At 42.0% G+C, this 23,119-nt stretch overlaps 3 protein-coding genes across 3 annotated transcripts in view; all 3 read right to left on the reverse strand.

Moving 5' to 3' along the window:
• psmb4 (proteasome 20S subunit beta 4) overlaps positions 1-1,791 on the reverse strand; it is a 5,862-nt gene extending 4,071 nt beyond the window's left edge. Inside the window, 2 exon segments of the mRNA XM_078290588.1 lie at positions 161-367; positions 1,644-1,791. Coding sequence (XP_078146714.1) covers positions 161-367; positions 1,644-1,759 — 323 coding nt within the window. The 5' untranslated portion in view covers positions 1,760-1,791.
• The window catches only part of LOC139911314 (BCL2/adenovirus E1B 19 kDa protein-interacting protein 2-like), a 225,970-nt gene that overhangs the window by 192,366 nt on the left and 10,485 nt on the right, over positions 1-23,119 (reverse strand). The gene's annotated exons all lie outside the window — the stretch shown is intronic.
• On the reverse strand, positions 5,873-22,106 carry LOC139932490 (saxitoxin and tetrodotoxin-binding protein 1-like). The gene is made up of 12 exons (XM_071926284.2): positions 21,987-22,106; positions 20,677-20,822; positions 18,892-18,956; positions 17,787-17,906; positions 14,935-15,039; positions 13,196-13,298; positions 12,295-12,433; positions 9,015-9,160; positions 7,435-7,499; positions 7,147-7,263; positions 6,334-6,438; positions 5,873-5,907 (listed from the first exon to the last, which is right to left on the reverse strand). Exons 1-12 carry the CDS (start codon positions 22,104-22,106, stop codon positions 5,873-5,875), a joined length of 1,266 nt encoding a protein of 421 aa, XP_071782385.2.

Below are 23,119 nucleotides of genomic sequence, written 5' to 3' on the forward strand. Positions count from 1 at the left end.
GATCCACCCGCCTCTTTATGATTAGCATTACTGTTTACATTCACATTAACTCCTCATACACAGAGCTGGAGCTAACTAACACAACTACAATGCTACTGCAGCAATTAAGCTACTACTATTTATGCATAAATTACTGCTACTAGTATTACTACTGAGTACTACCACTATTACAGGTAGGAGTACTACTTCTACTACTTGCAGCAGTACTACGACATCGGTTGCGTCAGTCGTGTTGTTCACCTTCATCAGGCGGGAAATGTTCCTGAAGCGAGCCAGAGAGCCGTACGAGCCCAGCATGTCCGCTGCGATGATGACGCCTCCGGTGAACTTCACCCCCAACACCGACGTCCCGGTTACCATGGGGTTACTGGGGAGGAGGAGGAGAGAGAGGGAGAGGAAGGGTGAGAGGAGGAGAGAGGGGAAGGGTGAGAGAGGGAGGGAGGAAGGAGGAGAGAGAGGAAGGGTGAGAGAGGGAGAGAGGGAGGAGGGGGGAGAGAGAGGAAGGGTGAGAGAGAGGGAGAGAGGAAGGAGGAGAGAGGGAGGGAGAGAGGAAGGAGGAGAGAGGGAGGGAGAGAGAGAGGAAGGGTGAGAGGAAGGAGGAGAGAGAGGGAGGGAGAGAGGAAGGAGGAGAGAGGGAGGGAGAGAGAGAGGAAGGGTGAGAGGAAGGAGGAGAGAGAGGGAGGGAGAGAGGAAGGAGGAGAGAGGGGGAGGGAGAGAGGAAGGAGGAGAGAGGGAGGGAGAGAGGAAGGAGGAGAGAGGGAGGGAGAGAGGGAGGAGAGAGGAAGGGTGAGAGAGGGAGGGAGAGAGGAAGGAGGAGAGAGGGAGGGAGAGAGGAAGGAGGAGAGAGAGGGAGAGGAAGGAGCAGAGAGAGGAAGGGTAAGAGAGGGAGGGAGAGGAAGGAGGAAAGAGAGGAAGGGTGAGAGAGGAAGGAGGAGAGAGAGGGTGAGAGATGGTGGGGAAAGAGAAGAGAGAAAAGGCAGAGGGAGAGGAGGGGAGATAACAGAAGTGTCAGTAGTTTGTCTGTTTGTTTCTACAGATTACATCAGTCTGGTTTGGTCCATGGCTTCTAACTCTTTCACACCAATTCGGTCCAACAGACATAAAGACGTAGGAAAATGGTGGCAACTTTAAATGTAAATAACTGTCTTTAACTAATTTCTTCTCCGTACATCACCTCAACTTCCCCTGAAACCCCACTGCCTATCCCACAGTGACTGATATAACAGCATTTAACCGAATGATATCAAATATATAATTCTACATGTGAAGAGAACATGTGTGTAACATGTTTTACTTGGCTGGAGACTGATTTCGGTTTCCGCTGATGTATTCGCTGACTAACCCAGCTAGCTGCTAACTGTTAGCCAGGAAAACTACGACCGTTACAGCTCTTTTTATATCAAACAGATCCATGTTTATCGGTTGAAGAAGCGACATAAAGTATGGAGGCAGCTGTCGGGGTTTTAAAAGCGGTAGGATCAGTGTAAGATGACAGATTAGCTGGTTAGCTTAGCGTCGGCTAGCTAACGTTTCTCCATGATGATGCAGCATCGCAGCGCAGCAGAAACCGAAAGCGGCGGGACAAACTGTGATAAAATGACAGTTAAAAATTGAATTTAAACTCGGTGGGACGGTTGACTCACAGCGTGTGTCGCACCGGGCCGCACGCGGCGCCCTGGCTGCTGCCGGGGAAACTGTAAAACTGTCCGGGCTTCGGTCCATTCTCCCAGAAATTCAGCTTCAATCCGCTGGAATCCATGTTGAATATTTGGTGGAAGTGACGACACGGCTTGGTTTCTGGCTTGTTGTCTAGAGCCGCAAGGCGTTGTGGGATAAAGGAGGTCTAATGCTGGCTTCAAGTGCTGTCGGAAATATTGGAATTACCACTTTAAAAGGCACGTTGCTCCTCGTAAACTCCTAATAATAATACAAGGTGTCACACATTCGAGTGCTTTTGTTCGGAAATAGCAAAATGGAATAATAAAAGTAGTGTTGTTGGTGGCTGATGTTTGACTTTACTAATCACGTGGCACAGCGTGACTTTCACCCCGTCATTCTGTCACTGCAGCACAAACTGTTCTGTACCGCTTGATTCTTGAATGCAACAAGTTGTGTTTATGAATTTACAAGTCGAAGCGTCCGAGGAGCACCTGAAGGCACCAGAACAGCTAGAGCGATGTTACAGATGTACAACACATTGTATGTATCCATTGGAAAATATAACAATCAATATGATATTTTAATATAACAATAATCTGTTTTCAAAACAGAGTTACAGGCAGTGAAACATGTTTCAGTGTTTTAGGTTTGAATCCAGTGTTTCATATTTTTACTGAGAGTCAGCAGGGGGCGCAATATGAATACAATCTGTTTTAAGGGACAATATGTGATGATGAACTTTGATCTCACTGTGAGCTGAACTGAAGAGGGGACAACAACAAAAGATCAAAGGTCAAAAAAGCACAAAAAAAACAAAAAAACAGCGCAGAAAAGAGAAGAAAAATAAACTAGAAAAAAGGAAAGAAGAAAAAGAAAGGAAATAAGAATAGAAATTGAAAGACAGAAAAGAAAGCAAGAAAAAAGAAAATGAAACCAAAAAGAAGAAAAAACATCTGAAAAAAACAATTAGCCTAAAAGAAATTAAAATGAAAAAAAGGCATTACAGGGATAAAGACTTGAAAACACTTCCTCCTAAAGAAAAGGGAAAATAATAAATAAAAAATAAATGTAATTTTAATACAGACTCTAAAACTCTGGGACCTAGAACCTCTGGGACCTGGAACTCTAGAACTCTGGGACCTAGAACTCTAGAACTCCGGGACCTAAAACTCTGGGACCTAGAACCTCTGGGACCTGGAACTCTAGAACTCTGGGACCTAGAACTCTAGAACTCTGGGACCTAGAACTCCTAGAACTCTGGGACCTAGAACTCTAGAACTCTGGGACCTAGAACTCTAGAACTCTGGGACCTAGAACTCCTAGAACTCTGGGACCTAGAACTCTAAAACTCTAGAACTCTGGGACCTAGAACTCCAGAACTTTGGGACCTAGAACTCTAGAACTCTGGGACCTAGAACTCCAGAACTTTGGGACCTAGAACTCTAGAACTCTGGGACCTAGAACTCTAGAACTCTGGGACCTAGAACTCTAAAACTCTAGAACTCTGGGACCTAGAACTCTAGAAGTCTGGGACCTAGAACTCTAGAACTCTGGGACCTAGAACTCTGGGACCTAGAACTCTAGAACTCTGGGACCTAGAACTCTAGAACTCTGGGACCTAGAACTCCTAGAACTCTGGGACCTAGAACTCTAAAACTCTAGAACTCTGGGACCTAGAACTCTAGAACTCTGGGACCTAGAACTCTGGGACCTAGAACTCTAGAACTCTGGGACCTAGAACTCTGGACTGCAGACCTGTTGCGTTCTAGACAGCGGGACCCCAGAGGACACAGGTGTCCGGTGTGAACCTGGTCGTCTCATATTGGCCTGAAGCCCTGAACCGGTGTGACTGTGACTCTCAGTCCAAAGTGTGTGTGTGCTCTCTGCTGACTCAACTCTGATTCACAATTTGATTTCAGTGTTTTTTGTTTTTTTCAGCATGACTGGGCAGCTCAGCTTTCCTTTATTTGGACTTTCAAGGACTTTTTCCAACACTATTTGTTTTGTTCATAACTGTTCTCCACATCACAGGCTAATTTTCCAGGTATTCCAGTACTTACATTTTGAAAAGTTAAAGGACCTTAAGCACTTTAAGGACTTTGTGCAAACTCTGCTTGTATACAGGGGTTAAAGTGGGATTTGGCAGGTGGGGGAACCCTGTTCCCAGGGGGGGCTAAGGTACATAATTGGTGGGGGGGTCAGAAAAAAATAGTAATTTAAAACAAATTTCCTGCATTTCTACACCACCTAACCTCTTGGATTAAGTCAAGAAACAGCAACCCTGTATAATGTTAACCAACCATGTTAAATTATGTTATATTACTAGATTTCTGCATTGAGGTGCTTACATTCATGATTTTGCATAGGCATACTAACCTAAAAACCTATTATTGGGAATCTTGCGAAAGTTTCAGAGTGACAGACACAGAGCGTCCCCGTAACCATAGCAACTCACTCTCACTCCTGCCTGCGTGCGCACGGCGCGAGAGGAGAGGGAGAGACGCAGAAGAGCCGCGGACTGAGATTACTCTGAGCACCATGCATGGGAATAAATTACAATATAATAGATTTGTGTATATTTCTCTCTATTCAGATGGTCTGAATAACTCTCTGCTGCACGGTGCTGCTGTCTCGTCTCGTGCGCTGTCAGCGTCTCTTCTCGGGCCGCGACGTCATCAGTTATGAATTTGTTTTTCACTGCGACTTGTGGCGTGAGAGCGTGTGAAATGCGTGAGAGTTGGCAGCCCTGTGAACTCGCTTGACATTATTATATATGAAACTGCCAATCAGATTTATTTACTTATTAATCGAAGGTGCCGGAACGCCGTTCCGGATCGTTCCGGCCCACTTTAACCCCTGCTTGTATATAAAAAACGGTTCAGAGAAGAGAGAATAGAGATGCTTCCACTGGGTTTTGGTGTGTGGAGGCATTTGTTGAAGATGCACAGAAATGTAACTCTCAAGTAAAAATCAACACTCTTCCAGTGTTTCTATTGGTCCACACTGATCAGAGTTAACGCTCCAGCTGCCCCGGAGTCATATTGACTCTCTGAGAGGACAAACAACTGGACCGTTTTACTGTGTGATCTTTGGTTTGGTCATTGCTTAATGAAAAAGCAGCTCCGAGGGACTCTTCACATGAAAAATAAATATATTAAAACCCACCGCAGCGTGTGTCGGCCATGCTGCGGCTTCATCAGAGAGCGGTAATGTTTTCTGGGAGTTTCTCCTCGTCTTCGCCGAGGCTCTCAGGCTGCTGCTGCTGGTCGGATCGGTCGGCCTGCTCTGTATATTGATCATGCTGTTTTGTGCTTTGTGCCTTTTGTTTTGTTTCCTGGTGTTTCGTTTTGTTTGTACGATGTATTGCATCATTCTGTTTTGTGATTGACTCTTGATCAATTAGATCTAGGTAGGTTCGTTCTTTGTAAAATCCATTTGAGGGGCCAGAGGCTTGAAGAAGGGCTGTAACTTATTACTCTTTAAGCTCAGGTCAGACTAAAGAGGGCTGAGCGATATATATTGTATAATATTGTAATATTGTGAAATAACTTACATGTTACTTCTTCCTGGTCTTAAAAGCTGCGTTACAGTAAAGTGACACAATTTTCTGAACTTATCAGCCGGGTCTGGCTGAGTAAAATGAACAATCACTTACCTGCTCCTCATATCCATATTACTTATTACTGATTACACATTACTGATTACTAATGATAATTACAAATTTTCAAAAATGTCTTGTGTGTAAATATCTTGTGAATGCACAAATACCCATCCCCAAAATATCATCACATTATTGATATCGAGGTATTTGGTCTAAAATATTGTGATATTTAATCTAAAGGACGGTTCGAATCTTGTCTGATGCACTTCAGTTTAAGACCTGGTCCGGGGTAAATCCTCGCCTTGCTGCCGGTCACACACATGCTCGTTATCATATTGTTTGTTTTTACCTATTGTAACCTTTAACCTGTTTTGAATTAACATCTGGTATTAAATGTTTATCTTATTGATTTTTATTTATTATCATGTTTGCAATGCACTCTGTGACTGATTCAGAAAATGTTACACAAATAAAGTTTATTAGTATTACAGATGGATGATGAGTAGCCACTAAAATGCACAACACACAACCAAAAGGATTTCACTAGCAAATTAAACGATACAAATGTTTGTTTCTGTCAGCAGTTGTCGTTTCTTCAGGTGAGAACAACTTTCATATTTTTTGGACCTCATCATCAGGACAGAAATCTGTGAAAAGAGAGAGAGAGAGAGAGAGGAAAAAGAGTGAAAGAAAGAGAAAAGAGTCAAAGAGAGAAAGACAGGGAGAAAGAGAAGACAAAGTTTTTCCATTTGATATTAAATGATTAATATCCATCCACCCACCCATCTAGTCTTTCTTCCTTTCAGTCTTCCTGTATCAATAAAGATTAAATAACAAGGGGAGTGGACTGACCTTAAAGCTGCAAAAGTTTTCTCAAATTAAAATAGAAGAATATATTCTACATTATCAGTCTGTGTGTTCAGGTCTAAATAACTAACAATACACTTTGCTCACTCAAGGCGAAAAGCTGCAGACTGTGGCTTTAAAAATCAATAAATGCAGTTCATTTCCAAAACGCTATATAGAGAGAGAGATCTCATTTTGGAAGGATCGTAATATAAAATAATAAAGACCTTTCTTGGGATCGTAGTGGAAGTTTGGTGGCTGGGAAAACCCGAGGCACTCCGCCTGCTGCCGGAAAGTTTCCAGATGGGATTCCTCCAGGGCCGACGACCTGCCTGGAGAAAACAGGAATCCATGTTTAATAAAACATTTCTTAAAGGGAAACCACATGCAGAGACTACTGTTCAGATTGGAGTGACATCTACTGCAATTGTGATCTGCTATTGGCTGATCCATGGCAAACCATGACAACACAGGTAACCTTCGTACATCACAGGTAACCAAGACGGCACTTTATTCACCGCTTTATTCCGCAAAGCATCGTTCCCACTCCTCTCTCACGATTGTTGGGGGACTTTTATTGTGACAGGCTGCGTGTGCTGTGTGTTCAGGAGCGTGGACGCAACATCATCAACAAGCTAGTATTAGCTTTAGCTCCCGGTTTGCGAAAGCTGTGTTTTTAAGAGGATGACGGATTTTATTGGAACTTTGATGGAACCGCTAACAGGATACTAACGGGTATCTAAATTTATACTTCTGTGTTGAAGTGCCGCCGTAGCTACGCCGTAGGTCTTTGCAGTGCCAGATCGAGGAGAAATGTTCACCTAAGATCGTCATATCGCCGATGCTCTATGTGTTGGTGTGTGTGTGTCAGTATCTCTGATAGAGCTGGGCTGCTGCTGTACCCAAAAGCTCCACTTCAGTGTATCGGTTGATAGACTGTGTATGGAACTAGTGGTTGTGTGTAAAAGGGGCGGTACTCCAGTATTTGTATTCCAGTATTTCACACATCCCCCCAGCATCCCCCAGGCTTTCCATCCTACCTAGTATATTAAGAGAGCGGATGGAGACGTCCACATCTCCGAGGGTGCTGTTGATGCTGAAGACCAGACAGTCGGCGCAGGCCTGCAGCATCTGGACGGTGGAGGTATTGTTGTAGTCTAGGGAGAGGAGGTGGCTGTTAGCTTACGTTCAGTTAAGCGTAATGTAAAGAGTAATGTGGTTATTTTTCTTGGTCCTGGTTAAAATTCGTGCAGCATCATTCTGTATTAGATGTAGTCGCCCTATAGTTTTCTTGGGAGACCGGAGTTGAGCTAGATGCTATGACTTACGTGTAAACTCCATGGTGTTGCCGGTGATGGTCATGTTGTAAACTGAGTTGTGGCATTTTCCATTACTGGGAAAAGAGAGAGGAGGATGGTGAATTCATATTCTGACAGGGTTGTGACACACTGGGCAATTTTGGGGGCAACATGGATGGGCAACACTCCCTGCAACAGGCAACAAAGTGAGCCACAGGTTCATAAATCTATTCCAGTGTTTGATGGAAACAAGATGCTCCTGTGGGATGAAAGGAACAATGCTGAGGAAACTTCCATCACTGCCCGTAAAGTTGCCATGTATCTCAATACCTGTAGTCATCGCAGAGACGTTCTCATATCTCATAGAATATCTCATGTTCTCATATACAATCTCATGTTGTATCATAGAATATCTCATTTTATCTCAGACTCATTTTCTCAAAAGCATATCTCATGTTCTCATCATTCTCACAGGATGTCTCGTTTTCAAACACTCGTGTTCTCATGGAATATTTCACGTTCTCAAAATCTTGTTCTCAAAGACTCAGGTTCTTATGGAATATCTCGTTTTCTCATAGAAAATCTTGTTCTCAAAGATATTATCTCACGTTCTCTCAGACACGTAGTGTAAAGGTTTCTGAGAGCAGCAGTTCAATCAAGGTTTGTTACTGCGTTAGGCCACTGAAGGGGGAATTTATTTTTTAATGAACTTCTGTCAACAGAATGAAGCCAAAGTGGAAGTGCAGGCCGAAGCCTAGCAGCTAAGTGGCTAACATGATTTTCCATTGACTGCAACAAAGCAACAAATGGTGTTGAGACTCTCCTCTCTCTCTACACAGCAGAAGCTTTTAGATGATTTGCATGTTTCTGTTATTTTAGGAGTAGAAACTTGCAGAAAAGACTTTGTACTGATGGAGAACAACAGAGTGCAGCAGCTGCTCCTCCAGCAGCAGCAGACGGTCTCAGCAGGTTTTCACCTGTTCAGGTGCAGTTTGGGTCTAAAGTCTGAGTTCAGCCTCATGAGGATCTGAACACATTCTGTCTCTGGAGCTGTGAAGCTGCAGCTAGCTAGCTAGCTACCGGAGCTGGTTCCCTCTGCAGGAGATGAAACGTTCCAGCTAGCTAAAAGCATGCTGGGTAGTGTAGTTCAGTAGCTAAATTTGTCATTCAGGTAAATAATACTGAATGGATTTTTGTGAAAGTAAGCCGAGCGAGATGTGTTGATGCTTCCTACAACATATTTCACAATCAAAGGCATTTTTAGACTGTTTATGTGAAGTAACCTCCCATACTGACAGAGGGTAATGTCAGCTTCAGCTCCCTTTCCACTAGATTTTAACTTGAGGGGGGAGGAGTTTCTCTTTACACTTGATTGAGTAAAGATAATGTGGCGTCACCTCAGCTACAATTGGCCAGTTATCAACCAAGAAGAAAAATACACCAAACTACTAAATGGACCCAGGAATGCAAAGTACATCAACAACAGCTGTTTGTAACAGAGTTGAAGTGACTTTTCTTCTGTAGCTAATTATGATTAGAATTTAAATTTAAAAAGGTATCATGTTGTTGGGTCTTTGATAAAAATGGACTGACCTAAGTCACCAACTCACATCATGTTATCCTCAGACACAGTCAGGGTGTTGGTGCTGGACGGGGAAGGTGTGATGCGGAACCAGGTGCTGTTGACCGTCTTCAGGATGGAGTCAAACATTTCATGATCAGTGAAACCCTCGATGAAGTTCCACCTGCCGTGCATCTGTACAGAACATGCAGTTTAACATTAGTGTTGGCAGACATAAAGATGAATTGAAACACCATTAAGATGAATTGAAAAGTGTTAGAAGAACCTGTGACAACTTCAAAGATTAAAGTTGGTCATAAAATCATAAATCAGGCCTAACTGTTAATCAAAGCATTCAAACAGGTAATTATCTCTTCAACTGGGTTGAGTTAAAGCTGCAATATGTAACTTTAACATCAAATTATCAATAAATTAATACAGGGTTTGTACGCTTTAGTAATTTGCAAATTCCAGAACTACCAGCAAAAAAATCCATGACCAAAATGTAAGCACTTCAGTCCTGAATATCCACAGCATGAACCTACTCAATATGAACTCTGTCCGTACTGGACGATTTAGGGGGGATATTGGAAGATGTGTCGGTAATGTTTAAATTATTGATCGCTTGCAAACAACGTGAGGAAACTATATGCGCGGTACACACACGGCGGGACACGGAGGATGGTGGCTTAGCATTTCAACAGGCACACCGTTAACGGGATGTGGAATATGGCCCCGATCTATGTGTTCATTTTCATGAGGGAACAATAACCTATTCACTAATGTTAGATTTAATTGTATTGTCCTACTTGCATTCCTTGATTTTATTTCTCCTTTATTTAACCAGGTGAGTCCCATTGAGATGTCCATCTCTTTTATTAAGACAAGTTAAGTATTAAGTTAAGTAAGACACTGATGGTGATGTTGTGGCAGTAGCGTTACTAATCGGCCCAGAGCTCTCAGCACCACTAACACCGCCTGCTGATCCTCTGGCACTTGAACAGCTGGTGTGGCTGTCGGCTGATAAACTTCTTAACAGATGTACTCGCCTTGTTGCTTTTCCCCAGTTCACAATATTTACTTTGTTTCATATGGCTTTTCAGTGCAGACGCACCCATATTTCCAATGTCAAACTTCTTCATGCAGTAACAGCATCCAGCCATATGCTTATTTGTTTTGTCTAGCTGAAGCCAATCTTTGAACTCGTCATTCTCCAGCCACTGCAAGTTAAAAGCACACTTTCTGGGAATTTTGATGGTGCGAGCGACACTTCAGTACAACGTTACACAAGAACACCTAGCTATCAGAGATACATCCTTCTATAAAATGAGGAAAACTCTGTTCATCCGTCCGTCCGTCCGTCCGCATCCATTTTGCTCCTCAACGGGTCGGCCAATCAATCTGAAACTGCACATGGGCATTGAGCATTGGCATGGGCAGGGACTGACGGAGCTGATTTTTCCATTTTCCCAAATTTACACTGTTTATGCGCCTTTTTGGCAAGTCTGCGCGGAGTTGTGGCGGAGGTATGGACTAGTATAATCTAAAATGGAATGCTAAATCGATCAAGCATCTTGGTGTGACCATAACCAAAACCCTTCCTAAATTGTTTGTAGCTAATTACAATATTATTGACCAAAACATTCAAAAGGATGTTGAGAGATGGTCCATCCTCCCTTTAGACTTTAGCTCCAGAATACAAGTGGTTAAGATGAACATTGTACCTTGGCTGCTATATTTATTCCAATCTCTACCAATTATGGTACCTGGAAACAAATTCATAGCCTGGGACAAGATGCTATCAAGGTTTATCTGGGGTGGTAAAAAGCCTAGAAAACAAAGGGGGAATGGCCCTACCAAATCTGACTGAATATTTTTATGTGGCCCAGCTCAGACCTCTAGCCTGCTGGTGCAGACCAGGCTATGAGGCTCGATGGAAAGACACAGAAAGGGAAGTACAGGGTTATCAAATCCAGATCCTGGTGGGAGATAAAGAATTAACAGGGACTTTGAGACATGTAATGGATCCAATATCAGCCTTCACGCTAGAAATATGGAGCACTGTAGTGACAAAATACAAGTTTAAAAGGGGGATGGGGATTCTGAGCTGGTTCGCATTTAAGCCAGGGCTCTGCGACCCACGATTCAAAGAATGGGCACAGAAAGGTTTCACTGCATTATGTACAATTACAGAGAATGGGGAATTCATGATTTTTCAGGATCTGAAGAGGAAATATGACCTCCACAACCAAGATTTTTTTAGATACAATGAAGGGACTGCTTTTCAAAAGAGATAAGAACTGAACCTGGGGAACCTCCCATGGGAATGAATAGTGTAATTCTTGCTGATGCTTATAAACAGGGCGGGCCTCGGGTCATTTCTGCTTTCCACCGAGGCTTGGGGGGGGGAAGCAGGGGGGACTCAACGCTTTATATTCATTCATTCATTCATTCAAACCTTTATTTAAACTCGAAGAACCATTGAGGTTGCCCGCATTTACAATGATGTCGAGTTACAGACAAGATAAAAGTTAAAAATAAATAGGACAAGACACAGATGAGAATAAAGAAAATCAATTAAAACAGTTACACATTGCGGCAGGGAGGTTTGTGATCATGGTTTTAAATTGTCCATAGGTTAGTAGAGTATTGATTTTTAGCATGTGTTGAAGATCATTCCAAGAAATAGGGGCACTAAAATAAAAGGCTGACTTATATAAAAACTAAATGGGAAGCAGAGTTGAATATTTAAATCACAGAAGGAGAGTGGAATATGACATCACGTACCTCCTCAAATTCAAGAATATGGAGGGAATTCTGTTGGAAGAATTTGACTCTTTTTTTTTTTAAACACCCCAAATCAAAAGCAGGCAACTTGCTGTACAACAACCATGTTGGAGGTTATGTGATAATATGGAGGCAAACCGTTCAGATATTTTTTTGAATTGTACAAGGATAAGGTTATATTGGGACAATGTTAATGCTTAATTGTTTTAAAGAATATCATGGGATATTAAATTCCCAGTACCTGCCCTGTAATATATCTTGGGAACATTGAAGATATTGTATTACAATTTACAATTTCCCATTTGGCAGACGATTTTATCCAAAACGACGTACACATGAGATTTTAATACAGGGTAACATAAGTTTCACACAAGTTATCATATATACTATGAATTTGGTATGTAGGGTATTTGCCTGGAAACTGTCACTATTACACATGCTCTCTGTAATAATCACAGTCACTCCAGTAAAAACGACATCAGCAGACCTCCTCCAGTAACACTGAGGGCTTTAGTCCTGCAAACAGAGCTGAAGCCTTTTACCTTGGTCAGGTCGTCCAGAGGCAGAGGTTTGACCAAGCGTTGGCAGTCCTCAGGCGTCGGAGCCGAGCTGCTCAGATAAAGCCCGGCGATGAGGAAATAAACACTGTACCGCAGAAACATGGCCGACACGCTGCAGCGGCTTCACGGCTTCCAAAGGCCAGAGGAAACTTGGATGAAACGACTAGAGCGAGAGGAGACCTAGCTGAAATGCTAACTGGGCTGTTGGCAACTTTCACTCAACAGAGCAACCTAACCACACTGACTGAAAGTCACAGAGCCTCCACCGTCTATAAAGGCCTGTTGGGGCGGGGTTACAAGGCGGTGGGTGTCCAAGTATTTGCTAAAACCCCATTTGACCTAATTTTCCTCCCACAACCTTCTCTAATTTTCCCAGAATTGGCAAGTCTGAACTCTCAACTGATGTTTCACTGCCAACATTTCATCGTTTGTATCAATCATTAATTTATTGAACTTGAACTAGTCCTGGACACCACTGACACAAATACACTGTGTACACACACACACACCCACACACACACACCCACACACAATAGCAGGCACCATCTAGACAGCTGCATTGGTTCAGCAAAAAACAGGAAAAAAAGATCAAGAATGAGTATTTAAGTTTTGTGAATTGAGCACAAACTCAGATTACGTGTTGCAGACAGAACGATGTGAAGATTACGCTCCTCCAGCAGGAAAGGATTATGTGACAATAATACAAATTGAACCCAAGACTTCCAATGTGACTTTACTGACCGCCTGACAGTAGAGTCACAGTTTAAAGAGCACAGTGAGTGAGTATGAGTGAGAGGTTCAATGTCTTGATCCAGGACCCTTCAGTGGTCTGCTGGCTGCTGCTGGGATCGAACCTGTGGTCAGAACAGGAGAAGAGCCTCACAGGTCTTCCTTCAGGCTCTCAGGTGCAGAGAAACTCTCCACCTCGGCCTCAGGAGGAGCCGACCGCTCCAAGCCGCTCTGCGTTTTCAGGCCCAAGATGTTCCCTGATCTGAAATAAAGGCTTTTAAACTTTGCCCTCCTTCTCTGTCTGAAGCCTTGTGCGGCTCATTTCCTGTTCTGACAGCTGCAGTTTTCTTCCAGAGCAGCTTGTTGAGCCTGGACTTTACTGAGTTGGAGACATTCAATTTTATTTGACACCACATCCAAATACTTGAGGGATTCCCAACTTTTAAAATCTCCTAATCCAACAAAAGACACAAAGTTCCAAACATAACAACTCTAGTTTCTGCAGACGAATTTTAAAAGTGTCTCCAAATGTCTGACATGTAGAACCTTTAGATCAGTCAGATTTTGGGAATTTTTTTTTTAATGGCACTGTGCAATATTTCTCATGATGACTATGTAATATTACCCATGACTTAATGCTGCCAGTGATGACTTGCACTTTTTATACATGATTTTAATCTTAATTCTTTTCTATTCTTACTCTTATTTACTTATTTTGTGTTTGTATCTTATGTCTAAAAACTGTCTTGAAAGTGTGTCTCTTACTGTGTCAGTGTCTACATTATGTTTTTATGTTTTATGTTGCACCGGAGAGACCGGCGAACAAGACTTTTTGTTATACTGGACTGGTATAATGACAATAAAATTGAATTGAATTGATTTTGAAAAACACACCCGTCAAGTTTGAGATAAAGTTCTGTGAGACATGCTGACTTTAAGACATCTGAGCAGCCTAACTCACTGATACCACTGACATGTAGATCCAGGATTTCAAGCGAGGAGAGACTCTTGCGGTCGTCTGGCACTTTGGAGAGGAAGATGCTGCACATCATCAAGTGCTTCAGTTGCTTCATTGATCGTATTGAATCGTATTGACAGCCCTGTCATGTGATTACTAGATAGATAGATCCAACTCACTTAGCTGAGAACAAGGTGTCAGTTTATCACTGATATTGGCAATGTTGTTAAAATACAGGTCCAGTGTCTTAAGTGTTGGTGTTTTGCAGGCAATACTTGATGCACGAATGGTGAGTAGCCAGAAGAAAGAAAAGAAGAAAAACTTAGACGACATGTTTCATGTTTTGAATCAGTTTAGTCTCTTTATTTCCTCAGTTTCAGTGTTAAATGTCTGTTTCTGTTTTTTGGACCTCAACTTCAGGACAGTACTCTGTGGAAAGAGAGAGACAGAAAAAGAGAGAAAGAGAAGATTCAAAGAGAGAAAGAGAAGACAGGGTTAATGGCGTTGTATCACAATTTTCCATTTGATATTAAATGATTAATATGACTGTCAACTGTATCATGGACAGATCTATCTATCTATCTATCTATCTATCTATCTATCTATCTATCTATCTATCTATCTATCCATCCATCCATTCTTCCTCTCAGTCTTCCTGTATCAATAAAGTTTAAATAACAAGGGGAGTGGACTGACCTTAAAGCTGCAAAACCTTTCTCAAATTAAAATAACATTAACTAAATCTAGAAGAATACATTCTACATTATCAGTCTGTGTGTTCAGGTCTAAATAACTAACAATACACTTTGCTCACTCAAGGTGAAAAGCTGCAGACTGTGGCTTTAAAAATCAATAAATGAGCAGTTAATTTCCCAAACGCTATATAGAGAGAGAGATCTAATTTTGGAAGGATCGTAATATAAAATAATAAAGACCTTTCTTGGGATCGTAGTGGAAGTTTGGTGGCTGGGAAAACCCGAGGCACTCCGCCTGCTGCCGGAAAGTTTCCAGATGGGATTCCTCCAGGGCCGACGACCTGCCTGGAGAAAACAGGAATCCATGTTTAATAAAACATTTCTTAAAGGGAAACCACATGCAGAGACTACTTTTCAGATTGGAGTGACATCTACTGTGGCATCTCCATGATACTTCACAGGATCCGTACGTTTAAAAGTAAGAAATCACTGTAAAGGACACTCAGATGTTATAATAATAATAATAATAATAATTTATTTGTATAGCACCTTTCATACACAACATGCAGCTCAAAGTGTTTTACATCAATAGAAGGCGGATAAAATTCATATAAAAGAACGAGCAAAATCCATTTTAAGAATCAAATCAAGTAAAATAGTAAGATAAAAGAATACAATCAATTTAAGATAAGCTTAAAAGATACGTTTTTAGCACAGGTTAGGAGCAGAGTTAAAACAGGCTGCATCCCCAATCCTCTTCTGAGTGGGGTTTTGTACTTCTGACTAACCAGAAGAACAGCAGGGCTTCTGTAATGTAGGCCGGTCCTGAGCCAGTAAGAGCTTTGTATACAAGTAAAAGAACTTTAAAATCAATTCTAAAGGACACTGGGAGCCAGAGCAATGCAGCTAAAACCGGAGTGATCTGCTCTCGCTTCCTTGTTTTTGTCAAAAGCCTCTCAGCAGACTTGTAGTCTATTGAGAGTTCGCTTTTCAGCATCTTTCTGGGTCAGGAAGGGCCGCACCTTGGCAATATTTCTAAGATGAAAGAATGCTGTTCTGGTCACCTTGTTTATATGGGAATTAAAACTTAGATCAGAATCTAAGATAACACATTGCTAACTCCCTTGTTCACTACCTGCCTTCAAGAACACTGCGATCATCTGCTGCTGGTTTATTGGAGGTTCCCAGCAACAGCTGAAAGAAAATCGGGGATGCAGCCTTTGTCAATTACGCCCCAAAGCTATGGAACACACTACCTATAGATATCACACTACCTATAGATATCACTACCTATAGATATCACATTACCTATAGATATCACTACCTATAGATATCACACTACCTATAGATATCACATTACCTATAGATATCACACTACCTATAGATATCACTACCTATAGATATCACACTACCTATAGATATCACATTACCTATAGATATCACTACCTATAGATATCACACTACCTATAGATATCACACTACCTATAGATATCACATTACCTATAGATATCACTACCTATAGATATCACACTACCTATAGATATCACTACCTATAGATATCACACTACCTGCAGATATCACACTACCTATAGATATCACATTACCTATAGATATCACACTACCTATAGATATCACACTACCTATAGATATCACACTACCTATATCACACTACCTATAGATATCACACTATCTATAGATATCACACTACCCATATCACACTACCTATAGATATCACACTATCTATAGATATCACACTACCTATAGATATCACACTACCTATAGATAACACACTACCTATAGATATCACACTACCTATAGATATCACACTACCTATATCACACTACCTATAGATATCACACTATCTATAGATATCACACTACCTATAGATATCACACTACCTATATCACACTACCTATAGATATCACACTACCTATAGATATCACACTACCTATAGATATCACACTACCTATATCACACTACCTATAGATATCACACTACCTATAGATATCACACTATCTATAGATATCACACTACCTATAGATATCACACTACCTATAGATATCACACTATCTATAGATATCACACTATCTATAGATATCACACTACCTATAGATATCACACTATCTATAGATATCACACTACCTATAGATAACACATTACCTATAGATATCACACTACCTATAGATATCACACTATCTATAGATATCACACTACCTATAGATATCACACTATCTATAGATATCACACTACCTATAGATAACACATTACCTATAGATATCACACTACCTATAGATATCACACTACCTATAGATATCACACTACCTATAGATAACACACTACCTATAGATATCACACTACCTATAGATAACACATTATCTATAGATATCAGGGAAGCCAGCTCGCTAAATATTTTTAAAAGAAAGCTAAAAACGTATCTCTTCACTTTAGCCTTTAACTAGCTATGACTTTCCCGATACAGGCCTTAAACTCTTTTTTTTTTTTTTTTTTTCTTCTCACTTTGCTTCGCACTTATGCACTGCTGCACTTCTTTTAAAATTTGTATTTTACTTGATTTTATGCATCCTATGTACTTTATTTTTATTATTATTTTACAGTGGATTTTATTTTCCATCTTATGTTATGCTCATTCTATGTCTATTTTCATGCGAAGATGCATTTTATGTATTCTATTCTCCTCTTTATCTTATTCTCACTATCATTATCAAGTTTTATGTGAAGCACTTGGTGCATGTCATTTCTCTGTTGTAAAGCACTTTGAGCTGCATTTCTTGTATGAAAGGTGCTATACAAATAAAGTTTATTATTATTATTATTATAACACCCACCCCAGATACTTGTGGTTTGATCCAGGGATTCAGGGCTCCAAGTCTTGTGGAGAGATGTAGTCACTCTGTATCCCCTCTCATTCTGTGGCAGTTATACATTCTGTATATCTGGCTGCTGTAGGGGCTGTACTGCTTCATCCATAAAGATTTGATCTTGATCATTACAGTGTGGAAATTACAGTATTTCTATTTGTTCTCTCTCACCCAAACACAACCCCCCAGCTTCCCCCAGGCTGTCCATCCTACCTAGCATATAAAGAGAGCGGATGGGGGCGTCCACCTCTTTGACCGTGCTGTTGATGAGGAGCAGCTGACACTCGGCACAGGCTGGCAGCATCTGGAACGAGGAGTTAGTGTTGTCTTCGTCTAGGGAGAGGAGGCGGCTGTTAGCTCAGTAAGTTCAGTTAGTTAGGTCAACAGTCTGGTGGTTAAGGTGATGAGACACAGGCAAATATCTGGGGAAAACTTGACAGAAAAGTTGGAGAGCTGCAAGCTTGGCTTTGGTCCTCTCAAAAAAAACAGTATTCTCCCTCTGCAAGAGATACTCTAAGTTGCGTACTTGAGACTTAAGTCCTAAAAACCTATGTGCTGAATACTCTGACTTACATCCTAGAAACTGACTTCTGTGTTAGGACCTTCAACTTGACCTGATAAGTTCTCTGAGTTGTGTGCTAGACAATGTGACTTACATGCTAGATACTTGAACTTAAGTGCTAAATACTTTTACTTGTTGGCTAGATACTCCAACTTGTTAGAAACTTGAACATACTGTATGTGCCAAAACTTCCAGGCTAGATACTCTGACTTCCATGTTGTATGCTTCCACATACTTTGACTTTTGCTAGATACTTCACTTACATGCTAGATACTCTTATCTATGTGCTAGATACTCACATTTAAATGGTAGACACTCTGACTTATGCCCTAAAAACTTGGAGTTACATGCTATGAAACATGTTAGATACTCCAACTTACAGGCTAGAAACTCAGATGTACTTGCTAGACACTCAGACTGACATGCTATAAGCTCTGACTTCCATGTTGGATACCTTTACTTACATGATACACACTCTTACTTGCGTACCACATACTCCAGTTGACATGTTAGAGCTCCGACTTACAGGCTTTGAAGTCTGACTTAAGTGCTAGCAACTCTGACTTTTGTGCTGGCTGCTGCCAATTACACATTAGATACGCTCATGCACAGGCTGAATATTGTTGCATATGTGCTTGATACTCAGGCTTACATGTTAACAATACATAAACTTACATGCTAGACACTCTGACTTACATTCCAGAAACTCTGACCGCCATGTTAGATACTTCAGATGTGCCAGATAGCGTGACTTACGTGCAACATGTACAGTGTCGCCAGCGACGGTCATGATGGCTGTCGAGCTGTTGCATTTTCCATTGCTGAGAGAAGAGAGAGGAGGATGGTGAATTCATAGTCCGACAGGGCTGTGACACACTGGGCAATTTCTGGGGCAACATAGATAGGAAACACTACCAGCAACAGGCAACAAAGTGACCCGAGATGTTCCTGTGTCATGAAAGAAACAATGCTGAGGCAACTTCTTGGGCACCCACTGCCCATAAAAGTTGCCCAAAAAGTTGCCCTGCATCCCACTAGCTGTAGTTTTCTCAGAGATGTTCTCAAATTCTCATAGAATATCTCATGGTCTCATAAACAATCTCATGTTGTATCATAGAATATCTAATTTTATATCACAGACCCATTTTCTCAAAGAATATGTGGCATGGGAAGCCCTGGGGACAGACCCGGGTCGATTCAACAATGACTGAGGGGTATCGTTTACAGTTTATGTACAGCTCTCCTATGGAGTCGGCTGCTTCCTCATCATGGCAGACATTCAGCACAGAGAGGCTTTGCGCTCAGACGTCTCCACTCTCCTGGCAAAGAAGGCCATCAGGGAGGTGGGGCTGGAAATCGGCAGGCGGGGTTTTATTCCCAATATTTCCTTATCCTGACGCGGGACAGATCTCTCAGGCCAAGTTTAGACCTCAGGGGACTAAAGCAGTTCCGAGGGTGAGCCAGGCTGTCCTCGTAGGCGACTGGTTTGCAACTCTCGACCTCAAGGATGCCTACTTCTACATACCAATCTGGGAAGGACACAGGAAATTTCTCAGGGTCGCCTTCGAGGGCAGAACCTTCGAATTCTGTGTTCTCCCTTTCTGCACCTTACTAGCCCCCCTGCACCTTCACCAGGTGTATGGGCCATGTTCATATTGCTGGGAACTCTTTGACTCATGGTGCAGGGCTGACCGAGTTGACGCACTCACATGTACAGCTCGAGAGGTGCTCCAGTATCTGCAGTGGTTACTTGAGGCAGGTAAATCACCTTCAACCCTTAGGGGCATGATAGCAGCAATCAAGGCCACTCGTGTAGGCAGTGATAGGCTTACTGAGGGCTGCTGCAGCCTCATCTCGCTGTTTCTGAAAGGCGGTCAGAGATTATGCCCTGCAGCAGGAGGCCGGCCATCCCGACGTAGGAGTTAGATCGTGCGCTGGCGGCCTTACAACAGGACCTTTGAGCCCCTGGCGTCAGTAACTGTTGAGTGGCTGTCACTCAAGGTTGCATTCCTTGTAGCTCTGACATCAGCTAAGAGAGCTGCAGACTCTGTCGATGCACAAGAGCTGCTGTTGATTCCCGCCAGATGATGCGGGGGTAATCTGGCATCCGAATCCAGCGTTCCCGCCCCAAGTTGCTCTCGGACTTTCACCCGAATCAGTCGGTGGAGTTGCTCTCTCTGCCCCGCCCCGGGAGCTGGGGGGGATGTTCAAGGATGGTCACGGTTATGCCCGGTCAGGTTTACATCGTTTTAGATCGCTGAAACATTTTCTGCTATCAAACTGTAGCTGTAGCTTGTAACTTGTAACTTGTAGCTGCTGGAAATATCTGGATGTGACAACACGTCATCTACGATTGGCCGGTTATCCACGAAGAACAAAGATATACCAAACTACTAAATGGACCCAGGAATACAGAGTTCACTTCAACAGGGGGATTGATTTAATTTAACTATTACAGTTAATTATGATTATACTTTAAATTTAAAGGAATCATGTTGTGTATTTGATAAGAATGGACGGCCCTATGCTGCTGCAACTCACATCAGGTTCTCCTCAGCCATAATCAGAGTGTTGTTGCTGGAAGGTGATGGTTTGACCAATATCCAGGAGCTGTCAACCGTCTTCAGGATGGCGTCAAACATTTCATGATCAGTGAAACCCGTGATAAAGTTCCACCTGCCGTGCATCTGTACAGAACATGCAGTTTACCATTAGTGTTGGACGCAAAAACACACCCGGATTCCCCAATATTCTCACAGGCACCTCTCTACAGGACATCCTGAGCTTTAATAAGGTTTCTAAGGGTGGAATTTCAATTATATACAGAATCATCAATACTCTCCTGAACCCACAAACTCCTTTTTAAGGCACTATGGAAGAATTACCTGGGGGAAGAGTTTGATGGGGAGACATGGGACTCCTCTTTTAGTGCAAGGCATTGTCTTACTCAGTTTAAAAGTAGTTCACCACATTCATCGGTCCAGGGCCAAACTTGAAAAGATATTCCCTAATACTGACCCTACCTGCCCTCATTGTAAACCGGAACCAGCTACTTTATTTCACCAATTCTGGGCATGCCCTTAACTGTCAGATTTCTGGGGATTTCTGAGGTCTTTGAAATTGATTTTGCCCCCTTACAGCTACCTTTGGGCTTGTACCAGTGGGCTGTCCATTATCACATGCTCAATCTGAGACAGTAGCTGGCTAGACGGGTCATTTTGCTTAACTGGAAATTTAAATTTTTGTTTTGTAAGCAATCCTAATATTGTTATGTATCTATTTGCTTACTGTGATTTTGTTGAATAGAATAAAAAAAAAAACAGTGTTGGAAGACATTTGAATTGAAAGGTGTAAGAAGAACCTGCGAGTGGAGAACTACAAAGATTAAAGTTGGTCAGATTGATGTTGGGCATAAAATCATAAATCAGGCCAAACTGTTAATCAAAGCATTCAAACAGGTAATTATCTCTTCAACTGGGTTGAGTTGAAGCTGCAATATGCAACTTTCTCACATCAAATTAACAAATTAATACCATACATTTTCAGTCTATTGTGTGTCTAACGCAAACAGCCATCAGTATAAATGAAAATCAATTATATTTTCAAGAAAGCTATAATTTATGCTTTTTTTTTTTTTTTACCTTAAAAGACCCTATCTTCAGATAACATCAGTTTCACACAAGTTATCATATATACCATGAATTTGGTATGTAGGGTATTTGCCTGGAAACTGTCACTATTACACATGCTCTCTGTAATAATCACAGTCACTCCAGTAAAAACGACATCAGCAGACCTCCTCCAGTAACACTGAGGGCTTTAGTCCTGCAAACAGAGCTGAAGCCTTTTACCTTGGTCAGGTCGTCCAGAGGCAGAGGTTTGACCAAGCGTTGGCAGTCCTCAGGCGTCGGAGCCGAGCTGCTCAGATAAAGCCCGGCGATGAGGAAATAAACACTGTACCGCAGAAACATGGCCGACACGCTGCAGCGGCTTCACGGCTTCCAAAGGCCAGAGGAAACTTGGATGAAACGACTAGAGCGAGAGGAGACCTAGCTGAAATGCTAACTGGGCTGTTGGCAACTTTCACCCAACAGAGCAACCTAACCACACTGACTGAAAGTCACAGAGCCTCCACCGTCTATAAAGGCCTGTTGGGGCGGGGTTACAAGGCGGTGGGTGTCCAAGTATTTGTTAAAATTGTTTTTCCCCATTTGACCTAATTTTCCTCCCACAAGCTTCTCTCATTTTCCCAGAATTGGCAAGTCTGAACTCTCAACTGATGTTTCACTGCCAACATGTGTCATCACTTGTAGGTCTGTGTATCAATCATTGACTTATTGGTTGAACTAGTCCTGGACACCACTGACACACACACACACACACACACACACACACACACAATCACAGAGACACAAGCTGACCTCTTTCAATACTGCTGTAATATGCCATTCTTTATTGTGATTATGGGTAAAACACACTGAACAATTTTACATTGATTAGCGATTTAAAAGACATCTAAATGGTTTATAGGCCTCTAGGCTAAAATGAGGCTGCGTCGGGTTTAAATGTTTAATAACCTCTGCGTCTTAAGATAAGATAAGATAAGATAAGATAAGATAAGATAAGATAAGATAAGATAGCACTTTATTAATTCTCTTGGGGAAATTCAGGATACTTCTGGGATATATGGGACTACTGACTCCCCTCCCACACCTGGACAGCTAAAGGGTCACTACACCACGTCCCTGCTCGGCCTCTCTGTCCACTTCTATTTCACCAGACGCCCCCTCTTGGCCAGGACTTTCTTATCAACCATGTAATGATTGTTTATGAGCCTCTTAGACGCCCGTCCCGGCAGAACTCTAGGAACAATATGTCCCATAATGGCAGGAATATCAATTTTAATAATCTTATCTATGTTGCCGCAGAGTCTCCTCCTGCTGCTGTGAACCCTACATTGTTTAGTCTAAACGCACCGCACATT

Source organism: Centroberyx gerrardi, chromosome 19, assembly GCF_048128805.1.
Source record: "Centroberyx gerrardi isolate f3 chromosome 19, fCenGer3.hap1.cur.20231027, whole genome shotgun sequence".
Taxonomy (NCBI): Eukaryota; Metazoa; Chordata; class Actinopteri; order Beryciformes; family Berycidae; genus Centroberyx; species Centroberyx gerrardi.

What these genes read in the sequence shown, in the direction of transcription:
- LOC139932490 (XM_071926284.2), bottom strand. Translation starts at nt 22,106, where the DNA reads ATGTTTCTGCGGTACAGTGTTTATTTCCTCATCGCCGGGCTTTATCTG. An exon ending in CCACTACGATCCCAAGAAAG is followed by an intron (nt 13,299 to 14,934) that starts GTCTTTATTATT and finishes ATTTCAGATCAG; the next exon opens with GGAACATCTTGGGCCTGAAA. An exon ending in CCGCTCTCTTAATATACTAG is followed by an intron (nt 6,439 to 7,146) that starts GTAGGATGGAAA and finishes TGTTTTCTCCAG; the next exon opens with GCAGGTCGTCGGCCCTGGAG.